At 38.9% G+C, this 18,881-nt stretch overlaps 1 protein-coding gene across 1 annotated transcript in view; it reads left to right on the forward strand.

The window, feature by feature from the left end:
- Window positions 1-18,881, forward strand: part of PLA2G4A (phospholipase A2 group IVA) — a 161,404-nt gene that overhangs the window by 86,868 nt on the left and 55,655 nt on the right. Inside the window, exons 6-7 of the mRNA XM_043923575.1 lie at window positions 1,330-1,367; window positions 3,830-3,971. Coding sequence (XP_043779510.1) covers window positions 1,330-1,367; window positions 3,830-3,971 — 180 coding nt within the window. The remainder of the gene's footprint in view (window positions 1-1,329; window positions 1,368-3,829; window positions 3,972-18,881) is intronic.

The following is an 18,881-nucleotide window of genomic DNA, read 5'->3' on the forward strand; positions in this document are numbered from 1 at the left end:
ACTGTAATGAACTTGTAATAGAGACCTACTTAAGACAGAGCTTACAATCTAGTGGGAGAGGCAAATTTTTGTACAGATAATTTCCATGCCTTTTTCTTACTCATAAAATTCAGTACTGAGAGTTATCCATGAGCTTTTTTTAACATTTTGGAAAGCTCCGTCTAGTTTGTTTTATTCCATCTCCTGAAACCAAAAAAAGAAAAAGTCAATAATCTGCAGCATTTTGTGTTGGCTCAAAAAATATCCTCTTCCCATTTTAAGAGGCATATCCTACTTCTGTTCTATTTAAAGGTATTCAGCACATTCATTCAAACTATATTCTTAAGGTAACTGATGTAATAAAAATAATAGCACCAGCTTACAATTGTGCAGCAAACTTTGAAACATTTTCTCATTTGGTTCTCGTAACCATCTAAAGCTACATCATTTATCACTCATGGCAGGGATAATATTGAGAAGGTCTTTCTATACAATAGATTTATAGTCTCTGGAAAGACATTTTTAATATGCCTTTTCTCGTGGATGTTAGTCATTCTTTTCTTCATTAAACCCAAATCGGCCTGTTGGAAGGATAGAGTCCTCCCAGAAGTTTGGTTGGTTCACACAGTATTGAAGAAATAAAAACTTGAGCCCCACGTCCCAGTTTGAGAAGTTTCTTACACTGACCACAGTTGGCTGGCCCCCAGGTCTTGCTGTCCACCCTGGACAGGCATTCTGTCTTTGGTTTACTACAGCGTACATTTGTCACAAATGCGCAATTGTGACCTTTTCATCCAGGTTTTCTTTAACTTTGGCCCCTGATTTTGAGGCCTGGGGATAGCCCCTAAATAATGGTACACATCTCTGTAGTTTTAAATCTCAGGAAATTTTTATGATTTTTGAAAAATGATTTTTAAATGCACTGCTTTTTTTTGATGAAAGAGGATAACAACCCTATCAACGCAATTGTTATGCTTGTTAAAATCATGTATAGGACTTCTCTGGTGGTCCAGTGCTAAAGACCCTGCCCTTCCACTGTAGGGATGAAGGTTCATGCCTTACAGTGGGATCGCTGTTCAGGGAACTGTGATCCCACATACCCCATGGCACAGCCAAAAAGTAAAAGAAAAGAATGATTATAAAGTAGGCTTAGCTCATGAAAAAATAGCAAAGAATTATTTACTGAAATACACCTATAATTTAGGATCTTAATAGAGCTATAGTACTTTTATTTTTAACGTAGTTTTAGGTTAAAAGTCATCTGTCACTCAAAAATTATTTTGACTTTGTTTGCATTATATATAACACACATCCATTTTATGACCTACCTGACTAATTTGTCTGTTCTAGGTCACTGAAATGATTCTGGAAATGTCTCTTGAAGTTTGGTAAGTGCATTTATTTCATTGGATGGAAAATATTGTGAGTGATCCACTGATTTTAATTGTTAAACATTATGCTTTTAATATATTAAGTAAAAAAAATATATGAAGTAATTCTGACAGCTTTATCAAAAATGTGCACGAAATGTACTTTGCATTTCTTTAGCTCTCTCCTATTAGCTATAGCATTAAAAAAAAAAAAAACAACTAATATTCTTTGCTTGAGTTTCCGATAATTTGGTGGTTAAATCATAATTGTCAGAAGAGCCTTTAGAAAGGGCCCTCCATCAAGTTAAGTATCTATTCCCATAGAGATAAATACAGCTATTGAAGGTGATTTTTCATTGTTGATTCAGATGGATATTAAAAAACACGAAAGTGAACAGGAAACTCTAAGAGGAGACACTGAAATTGAGACTGCCTTTGTTCATAATGATCAGCAGGAAACAAATGATTACGTTCCATGATGTGTGTTGTTCTTTCAAAGTGGCCTCCAATAATGAATGCTGGAAATTCAATTTATTTATTTTCAAATGGTGAGACTTAGGGGAGTCAGGCCTGCCTTGAGAATAAGTTCATCTCTCACCTAAGACTGAGGTCAATAGATGCTACCTTCCTCAAGGTCTCTGCATCCCTTTGAAGTGGGTTTTTACCAAAGTTACTAATGCTGCTGCTGCTGCTGCTAAGCCACTTCAGCCGTGTCCGACTCTGTGCGACCCCATAGACGGCAGCCCACCAGGCTCCCCCGTCCCTGGGATTCTCCAGGCAAGAACCCTGGAGTGGGTTGCTATTTCCTTTTCCAATGCTTGAAAGTGAAAAGTGAAAGTGAAGTCGCTCAGTCGTGTCTGACTCTTAGCGACCCCGTGGACTGCAGCCCACCAGGCTCTTCTGTCCATGGGATTTTCCAGGCAAGAGTACTGGAGTGGGTGCCATTGCCTTCTCCAACATGAACACCACAAAATTAGTGTAATATTTAAATCTTATAACTTGCTAAATGAATGATTATGGATACATTGACATTGGGTTTATATATTTTTCTTATTTTGATCCCTGGATAATGTTGATTCAACTTAGAGAATTATTACATAAGTTACTGCTGCCCTTCAGTATATATCAGGATGTATCAAAGGACAGTCCAACTTTTTTACGTCTGTTATTTTGCATACATCGATTCTCGCTTATAAGTGATATATTTTGGCATGAGATTAGAAATATTTTTGTTACTTGACTATGAAAGTAATGCTATTCATTTTAATGGGAAATGGTCTCCATTGGTGTAATTAGGACACTATTAGCTTTAACAAAGCAGAATTGTCAAAAATAATGTAGGAAAAATACCTCAGCTAAATAGTATACATAGGTCCCAAAGCAATTTACTATATATTTACAGTAAACTTCAATCAAAGTCTAGTTTTATGTGTTAATTTGTCTTGACTCTAAAATGAAATGCTCTTTAAAGAAAAACTCAATGGAATGTCTTCAATTAAATAAAAAATAGAATCAGGAAAGAAATTAATTAGAGAGCTTAAAGATAGTACAGAAGATATGAACCATACTTCTGTTACTATATTTGCAAAATTATTCAAAATGTTTTGAATTTTCTTTTACATATTTTCATACTGATATCTTCTAAACATCTATGGTCATTGCTTTACTTGTAGATCTTTTAAAAATCAATCTTCTTGTGCTTAATGTAAGATAATGATCAGTATAGTGTATTACAAGGAACATGAGTTGTAGAATGAGAAGTCCTGGATTTAAATATCTGCTTGCTAATTTTGTTAACAGTTGAAATATTTCTAATCACTCTTTTACTTATTTGTAAAATAAAAGTACTTTATAAGTGTATCTATTGTGACAATTTAATGAGGTGTTCTTTCTAAAGAGCATGTCTTACAGGAAACTTTTCCACATGTTTGTGGTGATACTGCTTGTAGTAGTTAAAAAAAATGGACATAACACCAATACTTATGGATACATAAATTGTGCAATAATCACATAATGAAAATGCCTCAGAGTAGTAAAGATATTTGTATTAGTTCTACTTATAAACACAAATGAATCCTCAAAAAAAAGTTCAGTGGAAAAAGTGATTTGCAGAATACATCTGGTTGATAGCATTTACACAAAATATTAAAAACCTATAAAACGACTCTTGATATTTAGACCTAAATGTATAAGGTAAGATTATAAATAAGTACATCAGAAAAAGAAAGAGCAAGTTGAAGATGGTGGTTACCTGTGAGGAACAGAAGAGGAGATAAAACTGAGGAGTGTCCCTTGGATGTTGCTGTGATAAGATACAATAGCATTGTTTTATAGTTTATTTCAGATCCCCTCCTTGGAAACGGCTTGAGGGAAGAAGTGAGAATATATCAGTGTAGTTACAGGGGTTGTGGGAACTGGATGATGTATAACAAGGCTATAGACTTGAGGACATTAGTTTATTATCTCTGTTTTATATACAGTTCATCCCCAGACCTCCGGTTTAGTATGGCTCTATGTGACCAAGAGAAAGCTTTCAGACAACAGAGAAAGGAAAACATAAAGGAAAACATGAAGAAACTCCTGGGTCCAAAGAATAGTGAAGGCTTACATTCTACACGTGATGTGAGTTGGAAATTTTTCAAAATGTTTTTGCAATTTAATAACAATTTTGTTTGTACTTTCTCTCAAACTCCTCTCAAATGTGAAGATATTGAGACTGAGTATTATTTCTCTATCTTTCTAAGGTAAGGTGAGTGTTTTATAAATGGAAACTCTTTGAGGAAGATCATCACAAGGACTGCCCATATTTGGTAGTATTTATCAGATGTAATTTTTAAAAGAAGCATAGTCATACTGATGCACAAACGAGATGTTCATTTCATTTGTAGGAAAAGTTTAACCTGTAAACGGGTCATTGAATTCATTTTAATACAAACTAAGATTAAATAATTGTGGAAATTATCATTACTGAACCAGAACAAAAAGTTCTAAATCTTAATGACAACAATAAACAAAATTTTTTTCTTAAAAGACATGAATAGGGGAGATAAAAGGAAATGTTTCAAGTTATTACTATTTCATAGCAGGGAGTGAAAAGATATCCAAAGTTGACCAGGTAGTTAAAACAATGATCTCCACATGTGAATATTTTTCATGATTCTAATTATAGAGAGATGTTAAAATTTAAGAAGTTTGTCAATGAATATTGAAAGTACAGTCCTTCAATTGTACTTTAACTCCTTTTTCTTCCCTTAAATTCCAGCAAAGTAAATGGCATTTATTTTATTCAGTAACATATTATACAATCCAGTTTTTGTCTGTTTATCTACTTACCCCTTCTCTGATTTATGTATGTAAGTATGTATGTACGTATGTATCTACCTATCTACCTGCCCACCTACCTATCTACCAATCCATCCATCCATCTGTTGGTCTATTCTTCTTTCTGAAATCTACCAAATAAATTCCTGCCATGGTTAATAATTCTGTATTATATATTTTAAAGTTGCTAAGGGTAGATATTAAAAGTCTTTATCACAAGAAAAATTTTTATAACTATGTACAGGGATGAATATTAGCTAGACTTATTGTGGTGATAGTTTCACAGTATATACAAATAACAAATCATTATGTTGTACACCTAAAGCAGTTATAAGATATGTCAATCATACCTCAATGAAACAACTTTAAAAAAAGTGCTGTAGTCATGCTCATCAAATGATAATAATGGGATTTCTTCTTAACGGCATATCAGGTAATATTTTTTACTTATTGTTTTGAGCTTTTCTGTTAAGTGAATATTTTAGATGAATATAATTTACTTTTAGAAAGACATTAAATGCATAAAAGTGAAAGTCGCTCAGTTGTGTCTGACTCTTTGAGACCCCATGGACTGTATAGTCCATGGAATTCTCCAGGCCAGAGTACTGGAGTGGGTAGCCTTTCCCTTCTCCAGCAGATCTTCCCAACCCGGGGATCGAACCCAGGTCTCCTGCATTGCAGGTGTATTCTTTACCAGCTGAACAACAAGGGAAGCCAAAGAATACTGGAGTGGGTAGCTTTTCCCTTCTCCGGGGGATCTTCCTGACACAGGAATCGAACTGGGGGTCTCCTGCATTGCAGGTGGATTCTTTACCAACTAAGCTATTAGAGAAGCCCCTATTAAATGTATAAGTCAATATATATCTATAAGCATGCATATTTATCCCCATGCATATACTCACAGACCAGGGATTCCAGATTATTGTAAATTAAGGACCAAATGCAATTGCAAATGAGAGAGAAATTCTGAGTAAGGGGACCAGATGTGTACCTGCTCCATATGTGATGACAGAGTATCTACCTGTGTTTCTAGATGGGTGTTGGGGTCAAAAGCTGGTCTGCTGATGCTGAAATGGCTTTGCTATGATAGGCGCAAACTATAAGATAAGATGTTGCTGATGGGGAGTTTTTGCTAAAAGGAAGCGTGGAGGAGGAGCAAAACTTCCATGGATGTTTCTATTTAAGAAAAAATGAGGGACTTCTCTCAGTCCTTCATATTGTGGTTGACTGTTGTCTCAGTTAACGTGACTTCCCTGGTGGCTCAGACGGTAAAGCGTCTGCCTACAATGCGGGAGGCCTGGGTTCAATCCCTGGGTCAGGAAGATTCCCCTGGAGAAGGAAATAGCAACCCACTTCAGCATTCTTGCCTGGAAAATCCTGCAGACGGAGGAGCCTAGTAGGCCATAGTCCAAGGGGTCACAAAGAGTTGGACACAACTGAGCGACTTCACTTTTTTCACTTTTCATTGTCTCAGTCAATAAATCCTTGAAGACACATCCTTGACTACATATTACTCAGAAGTTTCTGGCTTCTTGGGATGTCTTTATGATTTTGCTTTCTACAATAATCCTTTCATCAGCAGTTCTACACCTTCTTTTTGTCCCCATCCTTGGCTGGCACTGTTATATCCTTGGAGCAGAGAAATGATATTTCAAGTTATTTTTCATTTTTGCCATTTGTCATTTGTTGAGACATTGTGCTAGGAACTGAAGGTGAACAAAGCTGAAATGGTTAATACCAAACAGTCACTTTCCTTAGTGAGGTTTAAAGCCTCGCTGGGGAGGAAGACATTTAAGCAGGTAAAAAGTGATGGAAATGGGTACCTCTGTTAATTTATGGCTACCAGCTTCATTTGGGAGACTCTTTCTGGCTGTCTAGGTGCTTCCTCACCTAGTTGCTTTCCATTTATTTGCAAATGGAATAAGAATGTTTCTCATTCCCAGCTGCTGACCCACCCTCTGGCTCCCTCACAACGGATAGACTGGCCTGCTAATCTGGGAAATGAAAGTCATGAGATGACAGATCTTTCATTTCTTGCCAGAGGATTGACATATTCCATAGCCCGGGCTTAGCCTTTGCCACTTCCCTCTGAGTTCAGTTCATGCCTTTTCTCTCCAATTCAGTCGCGTCACACCACAGATAGGATTGCAAACCCTGATTAGGAACCCCAACATAGCAACTTCCCAGTTTTCCCAGCGCCCCTCTCCACCTCTATTGTTGGCCTCAACCTCTGCATGAACTTTTCCTATAAAAACACACCTATGCTCTAAACTCTGATACATTTAGAAAAAAAAAAAAAAAACAGAACCAGAAAAATCCCCCTGGAATGGACGTTCCCTTCTCTTTTCCGCTCTGCTTCTCTCCTTATCTTCACAAACTTTTCCACAGTTTCCTACACAATCTCATTCTCCTTTCTTGCTTCCCTCAGGCTTCTGCCCTCAGGACTCTACTGCAGTGACTCCACTAGTCCCCAGGACCAAAGGATCTTTGGTGCAAAAGGATCTTCTGGCTCTGTCTTAAACCTAATTCTATAGCTGCAAATGACTCAGGTTTTCTGCTATTTGAAGCATTCCCTCTCCTTCACTTACCATCATCTCTCTTTTTTAAAAATTAGTTTTTATCAGAGTATAGCCACTTTACAATGTTGTGTAAGTTTCTACTGTCCAGCGAAATGAACCAGCCATATACATACCGTATATCCTCTCCCTTTCAGGCTTCCTCCCCATCCAGGTCACCACAGTGCATCAAGTAGAGTTCCCTCTGCTATTTGGGCTTCCCTGGTGGCTCAAGAATCTGCCTGCAATGCAGGAGACCCTGGTTCCATTCAGTAGGTTCTCATTAGTTACCTATTTTATCCGTAATATCAATAGGGTCTGTGTGTCATTACCAATCTCCCAAGTGTTCTCCCCCTTTCTCTCCCTTGGCATCTGTATGTCTGCTATCTTCTCTTTATTTTCATCATGCCTATTTGGTTCCCTTTACCAGATCTTCTTTCTCTGTGCATTATTTAATTATGAGTTGTTCGATACTCAGCCCCAAGCCATTTTTCTCTGCATTCTGCACTCTTAAGAATTTTCTCTCTCTTCCATGCGTCACCCAACAACACCTTTGGGCTAAGAACCTTCACGTTTCTCAGTGACTTAGAACCTCCTTTGTGGTCTTCAGACCTGAATATCGGTATCTCCTTTTTCTGATTCACTCATTTGTATTCCTCACATCTCACACTCAGCAAATCTGAATCCGAACATCAAATCCTCTCCTCCTTACAGTTCTACTGATGCTTGTCCTCGTCCTTTCCATTTTCTGTTCACACTGAAATCTGAATGATCTTTCCAAAACACAAATCTGATTTTACCAAACTCAAGCTTAAAATCCTTCCCCTGCTCTTAGGACTGGCCTCAAAGCATCTTTCCAGCTTCATGTGTTGCTGTGCGTGCGAAGTCACTTCAGTCGTGTCCAACTCTTTGTGACCCTTGTGAACTGTAGCTCACTGAGCTCCTCCGTCCATGGGATTTCCCAGGCAAGAATCCTAGAGTGGGTTGCTGTGCCTTCCTCCAGGAGATCTTCCCAATCCAGGGATCTAACCTGTGTCTCTTATGTCTCCTGCACTGGCAGGCGGGTTCTTTACCATCATCACCACTTGGGAAGTAAAGTGTACAGCAAAGTGTGGACTTCCCTGCTGATTTGGTGGTTAAGACACCCATGTGTTCCTAGTTCATCCCAAATCGCCTCCACCCCCTCCACCGATTATCTCTTGGTTCCAGATCTCGGCAGAACCCTTTCCCAGTTTGCATTTCTTGTGTGCACATTGTTGCTTCTGTCTGCCTTTGCCTCCCCCATCCCCCCTTCCTCCACCCACCCCCTTTTCAGTGAACTTACAGCCTCTCAGTCTTGTATCGGAACATGTGTTACTCAAGCAGTCTTCATCATTTGCTCCTCCATCCTTCTCTCTCTCCCCCTGGGTCCAAGTTAGGTCTCTCAGTCATGTTCTTTTATAGCGCAGATATGTACATTATCTTCTCTGAATTTCCCTCAATCAAACTTTTAAAATACTATATTCATTTAATGTCTGTTTTTTTTTCTGTTAGAATATAATTTTCATGACGAGTACAGCAGTGTCTGTGTTACTCACCTTTATATTCCCAGCACCAGCTCAGCTCCTATAGCTTGCAGTAGACCCTCAGTAAATCTGGTGTTGTAATGAAAACAGGAAGGAAGGGGGCAAGGCACAGCCTTTAAAAGAATGACATAGCCATAAGATACGACAAAAAAAAGAACCAACTAGGTCCAAGGTGGTCAAATATTCGACTTCCAGTGGACCTTGAGCCTTATCGTACGCTCGTCGTAATAGTTAACTAAATGGCATGCCCACCAGCGCCGTGACAGTTCTGAGGCTAACCATCAAAGGCCAGAAAGTGGGCCGTGGCATCACTGCTGGAAATCTCTGCCCCTTCCTCCAGATAATTGGAATAATCCCCCCACTGATTCGCCTATGAAATTACCTGGCCCGTTAAAACTAACCACACTATTTTTCAGTGCTCCCTAGCTTTCTGAGATGGCTCATACTTGGTGGAGTGTGTTTTTCTCTAAATAAATCCACTTCCTACCTATCAGTTTGTACCTCACTGATTTCTTTCACAATGAGACATCAAGAACCTCAAATTCATCAGGAACAGTAAGAGTCAGGGCACACATGTAGGCCGTGGTTTGGCATTTCAGCCAGGGGATGGGTTCACCAGAGAGAGAGAGCAGGGGCTCGTAGCTGAGGACTATTTGATCAGGTTATTGGGGAGGAGGGGGTTTCTCAGGTGGTGCTAGTGGTAAAGAACCCGCCTTCTGAGGCAGGAGCTTCAGGAGGTGCGGGTTCAATGCTTGGGTTGGGAAGATCCCCTGGAGAAGGGAATGGCAACCTACTCCAGTATTCTTGCCTGGAGAATCCCATGGACAGAGGTACAGTCTGACTCTTACAAAGAGTCAGACACGACTGCGTGACTAACACACACTGGGGAGGAGACAGGTTTGGATGAAAAGATCACAGTTTGAAGGGTTGAATTGAAAGTCTGTGGGGCACATTGCCACAAAAGTCCAGTGGCCTTTGGTCATAGGTTTTCCTTTTCAAAAGGAAAGTTGCTGCCTCATCTCCTAGGCACTCCTGTTGTGAAAAGGAGTCTTTCTGGGAAAATGAAATTTGGCCTACTATTCATACATATTGACTTTTCTGCAGCAGATGGAGAATGAGGTAATTATGCTTCTCTCTGGGCTAGTCTTCAAAAATATTAAACTCATGTTTTTAGTAGTCATTCCTAGAATTAAAACTTTTGATGTTTTGGTTGAGACTTTTTTCTCTTGGCAGAAATCATCCACTTAGATGTATTCAGCACCACCCATTCCCATAACACAGTATCATTTTCCTATTTTGTGTTTCTCCTGGGCCAAGGGCCTCTTAAGTTCCCATTTCCCTTGCTCCCTGCCAAGATCTTCACCTTCGATTCAGTACTGGCTAGTTGGCCTCCTGAAGGTAAAAGGAGCAGACTGCTATAGCAGTTTGTCTAAGATGGAACAGTCCTACTCAATATGCAGAGATGGTGCCTGTCTTGTTCCCAGTTTTCAACAAATATTTTGCAGCATCCAGTTTAGGACAGCAATGTTGACTTAAAATGTAGAATGAATTTTGCAGAAGGAATTTGGGTCCCTTGCTTCTTCCCTGTGTTTCACTTGTAAAATAGAGACAATGTCTCTTATTCAACTAAAAGGATGAGTATAAAGGCTTGTAAAGCAGGCCAAATAATGTGTAAGGCACATCTTGGTTACTTACTACTATAGTAGCACTTAATACAATAGTAGCTATTAAACCAATATGTGGGTATTGCTGTTATATAACACCCCAGGGCAATGTCAAATTCAATAAAACCTTAGCTTTCCTGCTTGGATAATGCTGTGTCTAGTCATTCAGTCGTGTCTGACTCTGCGAGTCCATGGGCTGTAGCCCGCCGGGCTCATCTGTCCGTGGAGATTCTCCAGGAAGAATACTGGAGTGGGTTGCCATGCCCTCCTCCAGGGGATCTTCCCAACCCAGGGATCAAACCTGCATTGCAGGTGGATTCTTTAACATCTGAGCCACTTGAATAAATCAAATAGTTAACGTTTCGAGTAACCCAAGAGTTTCTTCTCAGCACTCAGACTTAAAAAAAAAATTATTCTTGATAATAAAAAGTTCTAAAATGTATTGATTTTAGTCATTTGGGTGAAAAGTTTCTAAAGAGCCTAACTCTTTGCCCAGACTGAAGTGGTTTGAAATGCTCTCATGTTCGCAGCCTTTGCGATCAACTGCCATTTCTCCAAGCTCTATGTATCCCACAAAAGTAATTTCTTCAAATCATCCCTTTCTCTTTCAACTTTGTTTTTGTGGAATTAAAATCTGATAAGCAAGCTTGTTGTTGGAACAGTGTCTCTGATGAATATAATTCCTCCATAAATAAAAAGGGCTGAGGTCTTTCCTGTGAGTAAGATCTGTGACACTTTGTGTGTGGGAATTTTGGTCATATTTGGATTATTTAAAGGCCAGTTCTTTTAAATGTTCTTGTTCCAAAATAGCTTTTAATCAGATGACGTTTCCAGATTAGAGTCTCTTATTTGAAGAGTAATGCTACTTAACAGTTTTCATGTCCCCACAAAACTGACTATACAGAGAGCAAGAACTGGTTAGGGGACCCAGATTTGAAATTAAAATAGGGAAATGAGAGAAGGAAATTTTGCTTCAACTTTCATAGACGAATAAAGAAGGAAATGTTTCTTCTCAAGGCAGAATATAAGGGATATACAGATAGATAACTTTGTATGAAAATAGGAGTATAAGTAGTTCTTAAATAATATATACTATTATCTAGAATACTATTCTCTACTTGTTTGTCAGATAAATTAAGTGAAAAACTAGAGAAAGAAGAGAATGTCTAGTGACAGAGGGGGAGAAAAAAGCCAAATAGTTTCAAAGAAGGAGGTAATAAAAATCAACCTTGGTTTGTCAATAAGAATTTTTATTTCTTTGTTTAGTCTATTTCCTCATTAATAATATTCTTCCTCTTGCTTCCACCTTCCTTATGACAATAGCACTTCCCTGTGTCAATTCTTATTTCCTTTAGTCATAAACGTGGTTGGACAATCAGTTGGAACTCCCCTTAGCTAGTTTTGAATGGGGTCCAAAACTAGAGAAGGCTCTGCGATAAGACTCAGTTAAGTTGTGAGCTGCTCTGCCCTGGGGGCCATATGACCATTCAGATCTGTTGCTGCTTGAAGTGTATGTGGCAGATAGGACTGCTCTTTGCCTGCTGGGGTAGGTACTTGTAGGTGATTTGCAGCACAGGCACCTTGGGTACAAGACCTTGCCATCCTCTTTGACTAACTACTATCCTTTGGAAAAGTAGCTTTTGGCCTGCTTACTGGGACTTAGTAGAGATTGCATGCTTAACTATGAGTGACCGAGTTATCACGTGACCTCAGCTGACCATCATGTTATCTGACCCACCGAGCCATAAAGTTGGGTGTACACAGATGCACTCCATCATACTATACAAGTGTTATATATGAACTCAGGCTGACCAGGCCCTGAAGATACACATAAATTCCATGAAGAAGTGGCCCAAATGCCCATGTGTCCCACTTTTGTTACCCTAACTTCTCTTTCCTGTCCTGCATCCAGATCCTCATGGGGGAGATACCTACAGTCAGTTGACAAGAGGAGAGAACACTTGTTTCTTGTTACAGGCGATTTTGCATAGTATTTCGGTACCACCTGAAAGAGGATAGCTGCAGGACCCCAGCCCCTTTCTGGGATACCCTTGAAGGAAAGTTGTGCAGGGAAATCTTCCCAGAGGGCAGAGTTATAAGAGTGCACCGAGTCTTTCATTTTGCTTGGTTGGGGAAATGGCCAGACATGAAATTATATACTGATACATGGCCTGTGGCCAATGGTTGGGCTGCTTGGTTAGTGACTTTAAAAGAACAGAATTAGAAAACAGATGACAAAAAAGGAAAAGATTGTACAGAGGTATATAAATTGATCTTTCTGAATGGATGGAAAAAAGCTGTGTCCCAGGTCTATGCCCACCAGAGAGTGGCCTTAGCAGAGAAGGATTTTAATAATGAAGTATATAAGATGAACTGTTCTGTGGATACCAGTCAGTTTCTTTCACAAGTCTCCCCATTCACCACCCAATAGGATCATGAGAAAAGTGGCCATCATGGCAGGGATGGAGGTTATGCTTGGATTCAGCAGTGTGGGTGTCCATCTGCCAAGGCTGAACTGGCTACAGCAGCTGCTAAGCAAGTGCTCAGTCAGCCAGCAGCAGAGACCAACTCAGTCCCCAGCATGGCATCATTGCTATGGGTCATCAGTGGCAGATGGATTACACCAGACTGCTGCCATCATGGAAGGGGCAATGTTTTGTGTTTACCTGAATAAACACTTATTCTGGATTCAAATTTGCCTTCCCTGCACTCAAGAATTTTGCCAAAACTACCATCTGTAGACATACAAAATGCCTTATTTAGTGTCACAATATTCTATACAGTGTTGCTTCTGATCAAGGAAATCATCTCACAGCAGATGAAGTATGGCGATGAGCCATGTCACGGGCTTTACCTGCCTTACCATCTTCCCCACCATCACGAAGTAGCTAGTTTGATGGAATGGTAGAATACCCTTTGAAGACTCAGTTATAGTGCCAGCTCAGTGGCAATACCTTGCAGACCTGGAATATCATTTTCTGGGAGGTTTAAATCCTCTGAACCAGCATCCAAAATTGGTGCTATTTATCCCCAGGATTCACGACTGCAAGAGTGGAAGTGGTTCCACTCACTATTACCCCTAGTGATCCACAGCAAAATATTTGTTTTCTGTCTGCATGACCTTATACTCTTCTGACTTAGAGGTCTTAATTCTGAGGAAGGAATGCTTCCACCGAAAGTGCAACAATGATTCCACTGAACTATAATTTAAGACTGCCCCCTGACCTTTTTGGGCTCCTCTTTACTCAGCAGGTAAAGAAGGGAACTACTATCCTGGTGGGGGTGATTGATTCCTGACTATTAAAGAGGAATTGGATTACTCTATGATGTGGTAAGGAAGAGTATATCTGAGATACAAGAGATCCTCTGTGGTGTCTGTCTGTTAATATTACCATGCCCTGAGTTACATCAATGGAAAACTCTAAGAACCCAATCCAGGAAGGACTGCTAATGACCCAGAACTTTCAGAAATGAAGGTTAGATCACCGACCAGCTGAGGTGCGAGTTGAAAGCAAAGAAAATACAGAATGGATAGTGATAGGAGGTAGTTATAAATACCAGCTATTACCAGATGACTGAAATAAGATTGTATTTGCCATGAATATTTCTCCCTTAATTTATTATGAATGTGTGTGTGTGCGTGCATGCACACACAGAATTACAAAAACAGATTCATATTTAAGTTATGAGGTATCAAAGAGAAGAATAAGCATATTTAAGGACTTTGCATTCTTTTCTGGGGAAAGGATTAGTGCATTTCCAGTTGCACACAGGATATCCGTGTCATGTTAGCTAGGAGTGTGACCTTGTTGTCTTTATTTGGAGATTGAAGTGAAAGTGAAGTCACTCAGTCAGTCGTGTCTGACTCTTTGTGACCCCATGGACTTAGCCAGCCAGGCTCCTCCACCCATGGGAGTTTCCAGGCAAGAATACTGGAATGGGTTGCCATTTCCTTCTCCAGGAGATCTTCCTGACCCAGGGATTGAACCCGGGTCTCCTGCACTGTAGGCAGACACTTTACCGTCTGAGCCACCAGGGAAGTCCCTTACTTGGAGATTTAAGTATGGTTAAAGGGATGCATATGGCTGCTAAGTTAAGAAGGGGTAGACTTGTGATAGTCAATTTTCATCAGTGTGGAGGATTTTTTTTATTTGATTAGTATTTATTTATTTATTTGGCTGCCCAGGTATTACTTGTAGCACACGGAATCTTTAGTTGCTGTGTAAGAATTCTCGGTCACAGCATGTGGGAACTAGTTCCCTGATCAGGAATCAAACCTGAGCCCCCTGCATTGGGAACATGAAGTCTTAGCCATTGGACCACCAGGGAAGTCCCTTGATTGATATTTAAATCAGTGAAATTTGAATAATCAAGTTGTCATCTATAATGTGGGTGGGCCCCACCTAATCAGTTGAAGGTCTAACTAGAACGAAAGGATCAACCTTACCAAGCAAGAGAGAATTCTCCAACTGACTCGGGCCTCACCTGAGTCATCAGCTCTCTTGGTTCCTTACCTATTGGCATTTGGACTACAACTGCAAATCTGGACTTGTCATTCTTCATAATTGCATGAGTCACTTTCATACATAGATAGATAGATTACCTTCCTACCTACCTACCTACCTACTGGTTCCATTTCTTTGGAGAACTCTGTCTAATACAGGAGCCAAGAAGGCAAAAGTCTTATATAATTGTTGGAACTTAAAATCTATTAAAACATAAAATAAAAAAAAATCCTTGAGCATTTTCAAATTTTATTTTGCAAAGGAGGAAATTAATAATATCCGCAAGCCCATGCATGAGGATAATTTAATCAAAACACATGGTTTTTGGTAAATAAAATTCATTTCCTGTAATCGTATGACAGAAGTATGAGAAATATTCATTGATATCATTTATACACAAATATTGGTGCAATTAAGTCTAAATATAATCTAAAATTTCACAGCAACTTTTATTTGTTTCATTTTTTTAGACTTAGAGCCAAGACTAACATCTGCACCTTATAAGTCCCCCATTATTCTTTGTAAGTTATTTCAGAATGACTACCACTATGGAAACATCCAAAGTTAGTCTTTATTCATTACATAAAATTGTGCTGGCGTATGAAGTGATGCCTAAATCTGAAATGTGACTTAGGGAATTCCCTGGTGGACTGTGCTTTCACTGCTGAGGGTGCAGGTTCAATCCCTGGTCAGGAAGATCCCAGCAGCAATGATCCATGGCAAAAAAAAAAAAAATGTAATTTAGCTAAATACCAAATGGTTTCTCTCAACAAGGATTACTCTCTTCTTTTTGAGTAATGGGGAAAAGGAAAGAGCATGAGTTATGTGTCCATGACTCCGCATCTCACATTCTGATTGTCAGCAATATGGATGCAGATATGGTATAATGTGTGCACTTAAATACCTCCTCATTTGAGACATGAAAATAATAATAATCTCCTTTTGAGGAGGTTTCCTAGGTGGCGCAGTTGGTAAAGAATCCGGTTGCCAGTGCAGGAGTTAAAAGAGACACAAGTTTGATATTTGGATCAGGAAGATCTCCTGGAGTAGGAAACGGCAACCCACTCCAGTATTCTTGCCTGGAGAATTTCATGGACAGAGAAGCCTGGTGGGCTACAGTCCATGGGTTGTAAAGAGTCAGACACAACTGAACACACACACACACAAGATTAAATGAAATAAATTTTCTTCAGAAGTCTAAATATTCTTTCTTTTTATAGTTAATAAAAATTTTAATTTTATATTTTAAAAATGCATATTCTGTATGACTTATAGGGTCCAGAATGTTACCAGTGGCAAAAATTTTATTAATCCTACCTCCAAATGTTATGTTTTTCAAAGAGGGTTTCCTTTGCTAAGGTCGCTGTAGTTACGGGGGAATCTTTCCGAGTGGAGCACAGTGAATTTAAAACTTTGGAATCTGACAAACCCAGCTTTAAATTCACAGGACACCACTTTCTGGCTTTATGACAGTGGACAAGTGATGTTTCTTGTGTTTCAATGCCTTGTACCCCAATGTTCATTGCAGCACTGTTTATAATAGCCAGGATGTGGAAGCATCCTAGATGTCCATCAGCAGATGAATGGATAAGAAAGCTGTGGTACAAATACACAGTGGAATATTACTCAGCCATTAAAAATACATTTGAATCAGTTCTAATGAGGTGGATGAAACTGGAGCCTATTATACAGAGTGAAGTAAGCCAGAAAGAAAAACACCAATACAGTATACTAACACATATATATGGAATTTAGAAAGATGGTAACAATAACCCTGTATGCGAGACAGCAAAAGAGACACAGATGTATTGAACAGTCTTTTGGACTCTGGGAGAGGGCGAGGGTGGGATGATATGGGAGAATAGCATTGAAACTTGTAAAATATCATATGTGAAACAAATTGCCAGTCCAGGTTCGATGCATGAGACAGGGTGCTCGGGTCTGGTGCACTGGGATGACCCAGAGGGATGGGATGGGGAGGGAGGTGGGAGGGGGGTTCAGGATGGGGAACACATGTACACCCATGGCAGATTCAAGTCAATGTATGGCAAAACCAATACAATATTGTAAAGTAAAATAAATAAATAAATAATAAATAAAATGGCAATAAGACATATCTCATAGAATTGCAAAAATTAAATGATGCACAAAAACATAGTAATTCATGTGCAATAAATAAGGTTGTAAATTCTGTACAGTTCAATTATTTCATTATTTAATTTTTATATGCAAATAATATGGCCTTTCCTTTCAACTGATAGCAATCCAAATTTCTGACCTGAAAACCTCTTTAGGGTTACTGTAAAGCAGTGATGAAAATTGAGTTACATGAATCCCAGTTTAATAAGTGGCTGTTTTCAGAAAATTCCTAACGTAAGATTGTCATCCATAAGTATGTGTTGGGCTCCTGGCATGAGAAGAAGGACATCTGGGGAATTGTTTTCTTAGGATTAAAGAAGTCTTACATTCAACTTTCCAACTTCTCTTATGAAATTTCTGTTTGAACAATATTGTAGGTTTTGTATTCTATGTTGAAATGAAATAGTGTTACCTGTTACTTTTACTCTGAACTACCTTATTTGTATTGGGCTTAACATTATTTTCAATAACACAGTGTTGCAAATAACCAAATCAACAGACTTAAAAACCCCCACAGACTTAAAAACCTCCTTCTACAATATCAACCCTGATATTTTTTTCCCTTTAAAGTCTTTCATAATCTTTTTTTTGTAGCTCCCTAGTATAGTCCTACTACTAAGACTGATCTTTGCATCTCAGAATCACATACCTTTTCTTATTTGTGGCTATCTTAACCTGACCTTAGATCTAGTGTTTTGCACATAGTAACAGTAAATGGTTTATTATTATCATTATTATTATAGTACCTATAAACTCAGCCTTTCATTCAAGGCCTAACTCAAATCACTTCTCCTAATTTCTAATCTGGCATCCTTACAACTACTCTTAATACTGTATTATACTCCTTTCACCCACTTTATAACCCACTTTAGTTTCTTATTTTAGCTTTCATCCCTCTCCATAGAAGTTTTTCAGAACTTATATATTTTACTTGATTTACAATTTAATACTATGTTTCAGAGCATTCTGTTCATCTAAATATACACAGGTTCAAAGCCATTTCAGTTGCTTCATTGCACTGTGTTTTCATGAATGAGGGCTTCAGTTGGCTTGAAATTTGATAGTCACCAAGTACTGCAGAAGAGCCCCGGATTAGGAAATCAGTTCTGGTTGTGTTGCCATTCACTGTTCTACCTCCAGTAAGACCTAACCTCTGTAGACTTCCCTTTCTATATGTAAGAATTCTATAACCTTTTTGGTCCTTTTAGTTCTCAAATAATGATGTCACGAATATCTGTATTTATCCCATTGGTGAGTGAACACCCAAGCATTAGGATTTAAGTGCTTGAAACTCAATGCAAGTTATTCTCATAAGTTTTTTTTTTAATTTATTTTTATTAGTTGGAGGCTAATTACTTTACAATATATTTTTAAATTCAAACTGTTGCTATATCTAATATCATATAGTCTCTGGAAAACTCCATTTTCCATTCATGAGAAAATGAGAATGAAAAAAGGAAGGTAAGATCTTCTTGTTATTGTGAAAAGACTTTTGACTTTGTGGGTCCCCTGAAAGCTATGCACACGTGAGGTAAGGCATGCTACCAGGGCCGAGGGTACAGCTCTTGACTCAACTGTGCTACTTACTGGTTGCATGACTCTACACAAGTTTTCCAAAGAAACACACTTGCATTTCAGTCATGTTACAGTCTATGCCTCTCTGTTTCACTGCAAGTACTCTTCATTGGCCTATGCTGTTCCCATTCCCCAGAACAGCCTTCTCCCTTGTCTTTATACCTCCCTAAGGAATACTTTTGCATCTTTAACATCAAGCTCAGGTTTC

The sequence above is a fragment of the Cervus elaphus genome, chromosome 14 (assembly GCF_910594005.1).
Source record: "Cervus elaphus chromosome 14, mCerEla1.1, whole genome shotgun sequence".
Taxonomy (NCBI): Eukaryota; Metazoa; Chordata; class Mammalia; order Artiodactyla; family Cervidae; genus Cervus; species Cervus elaphus.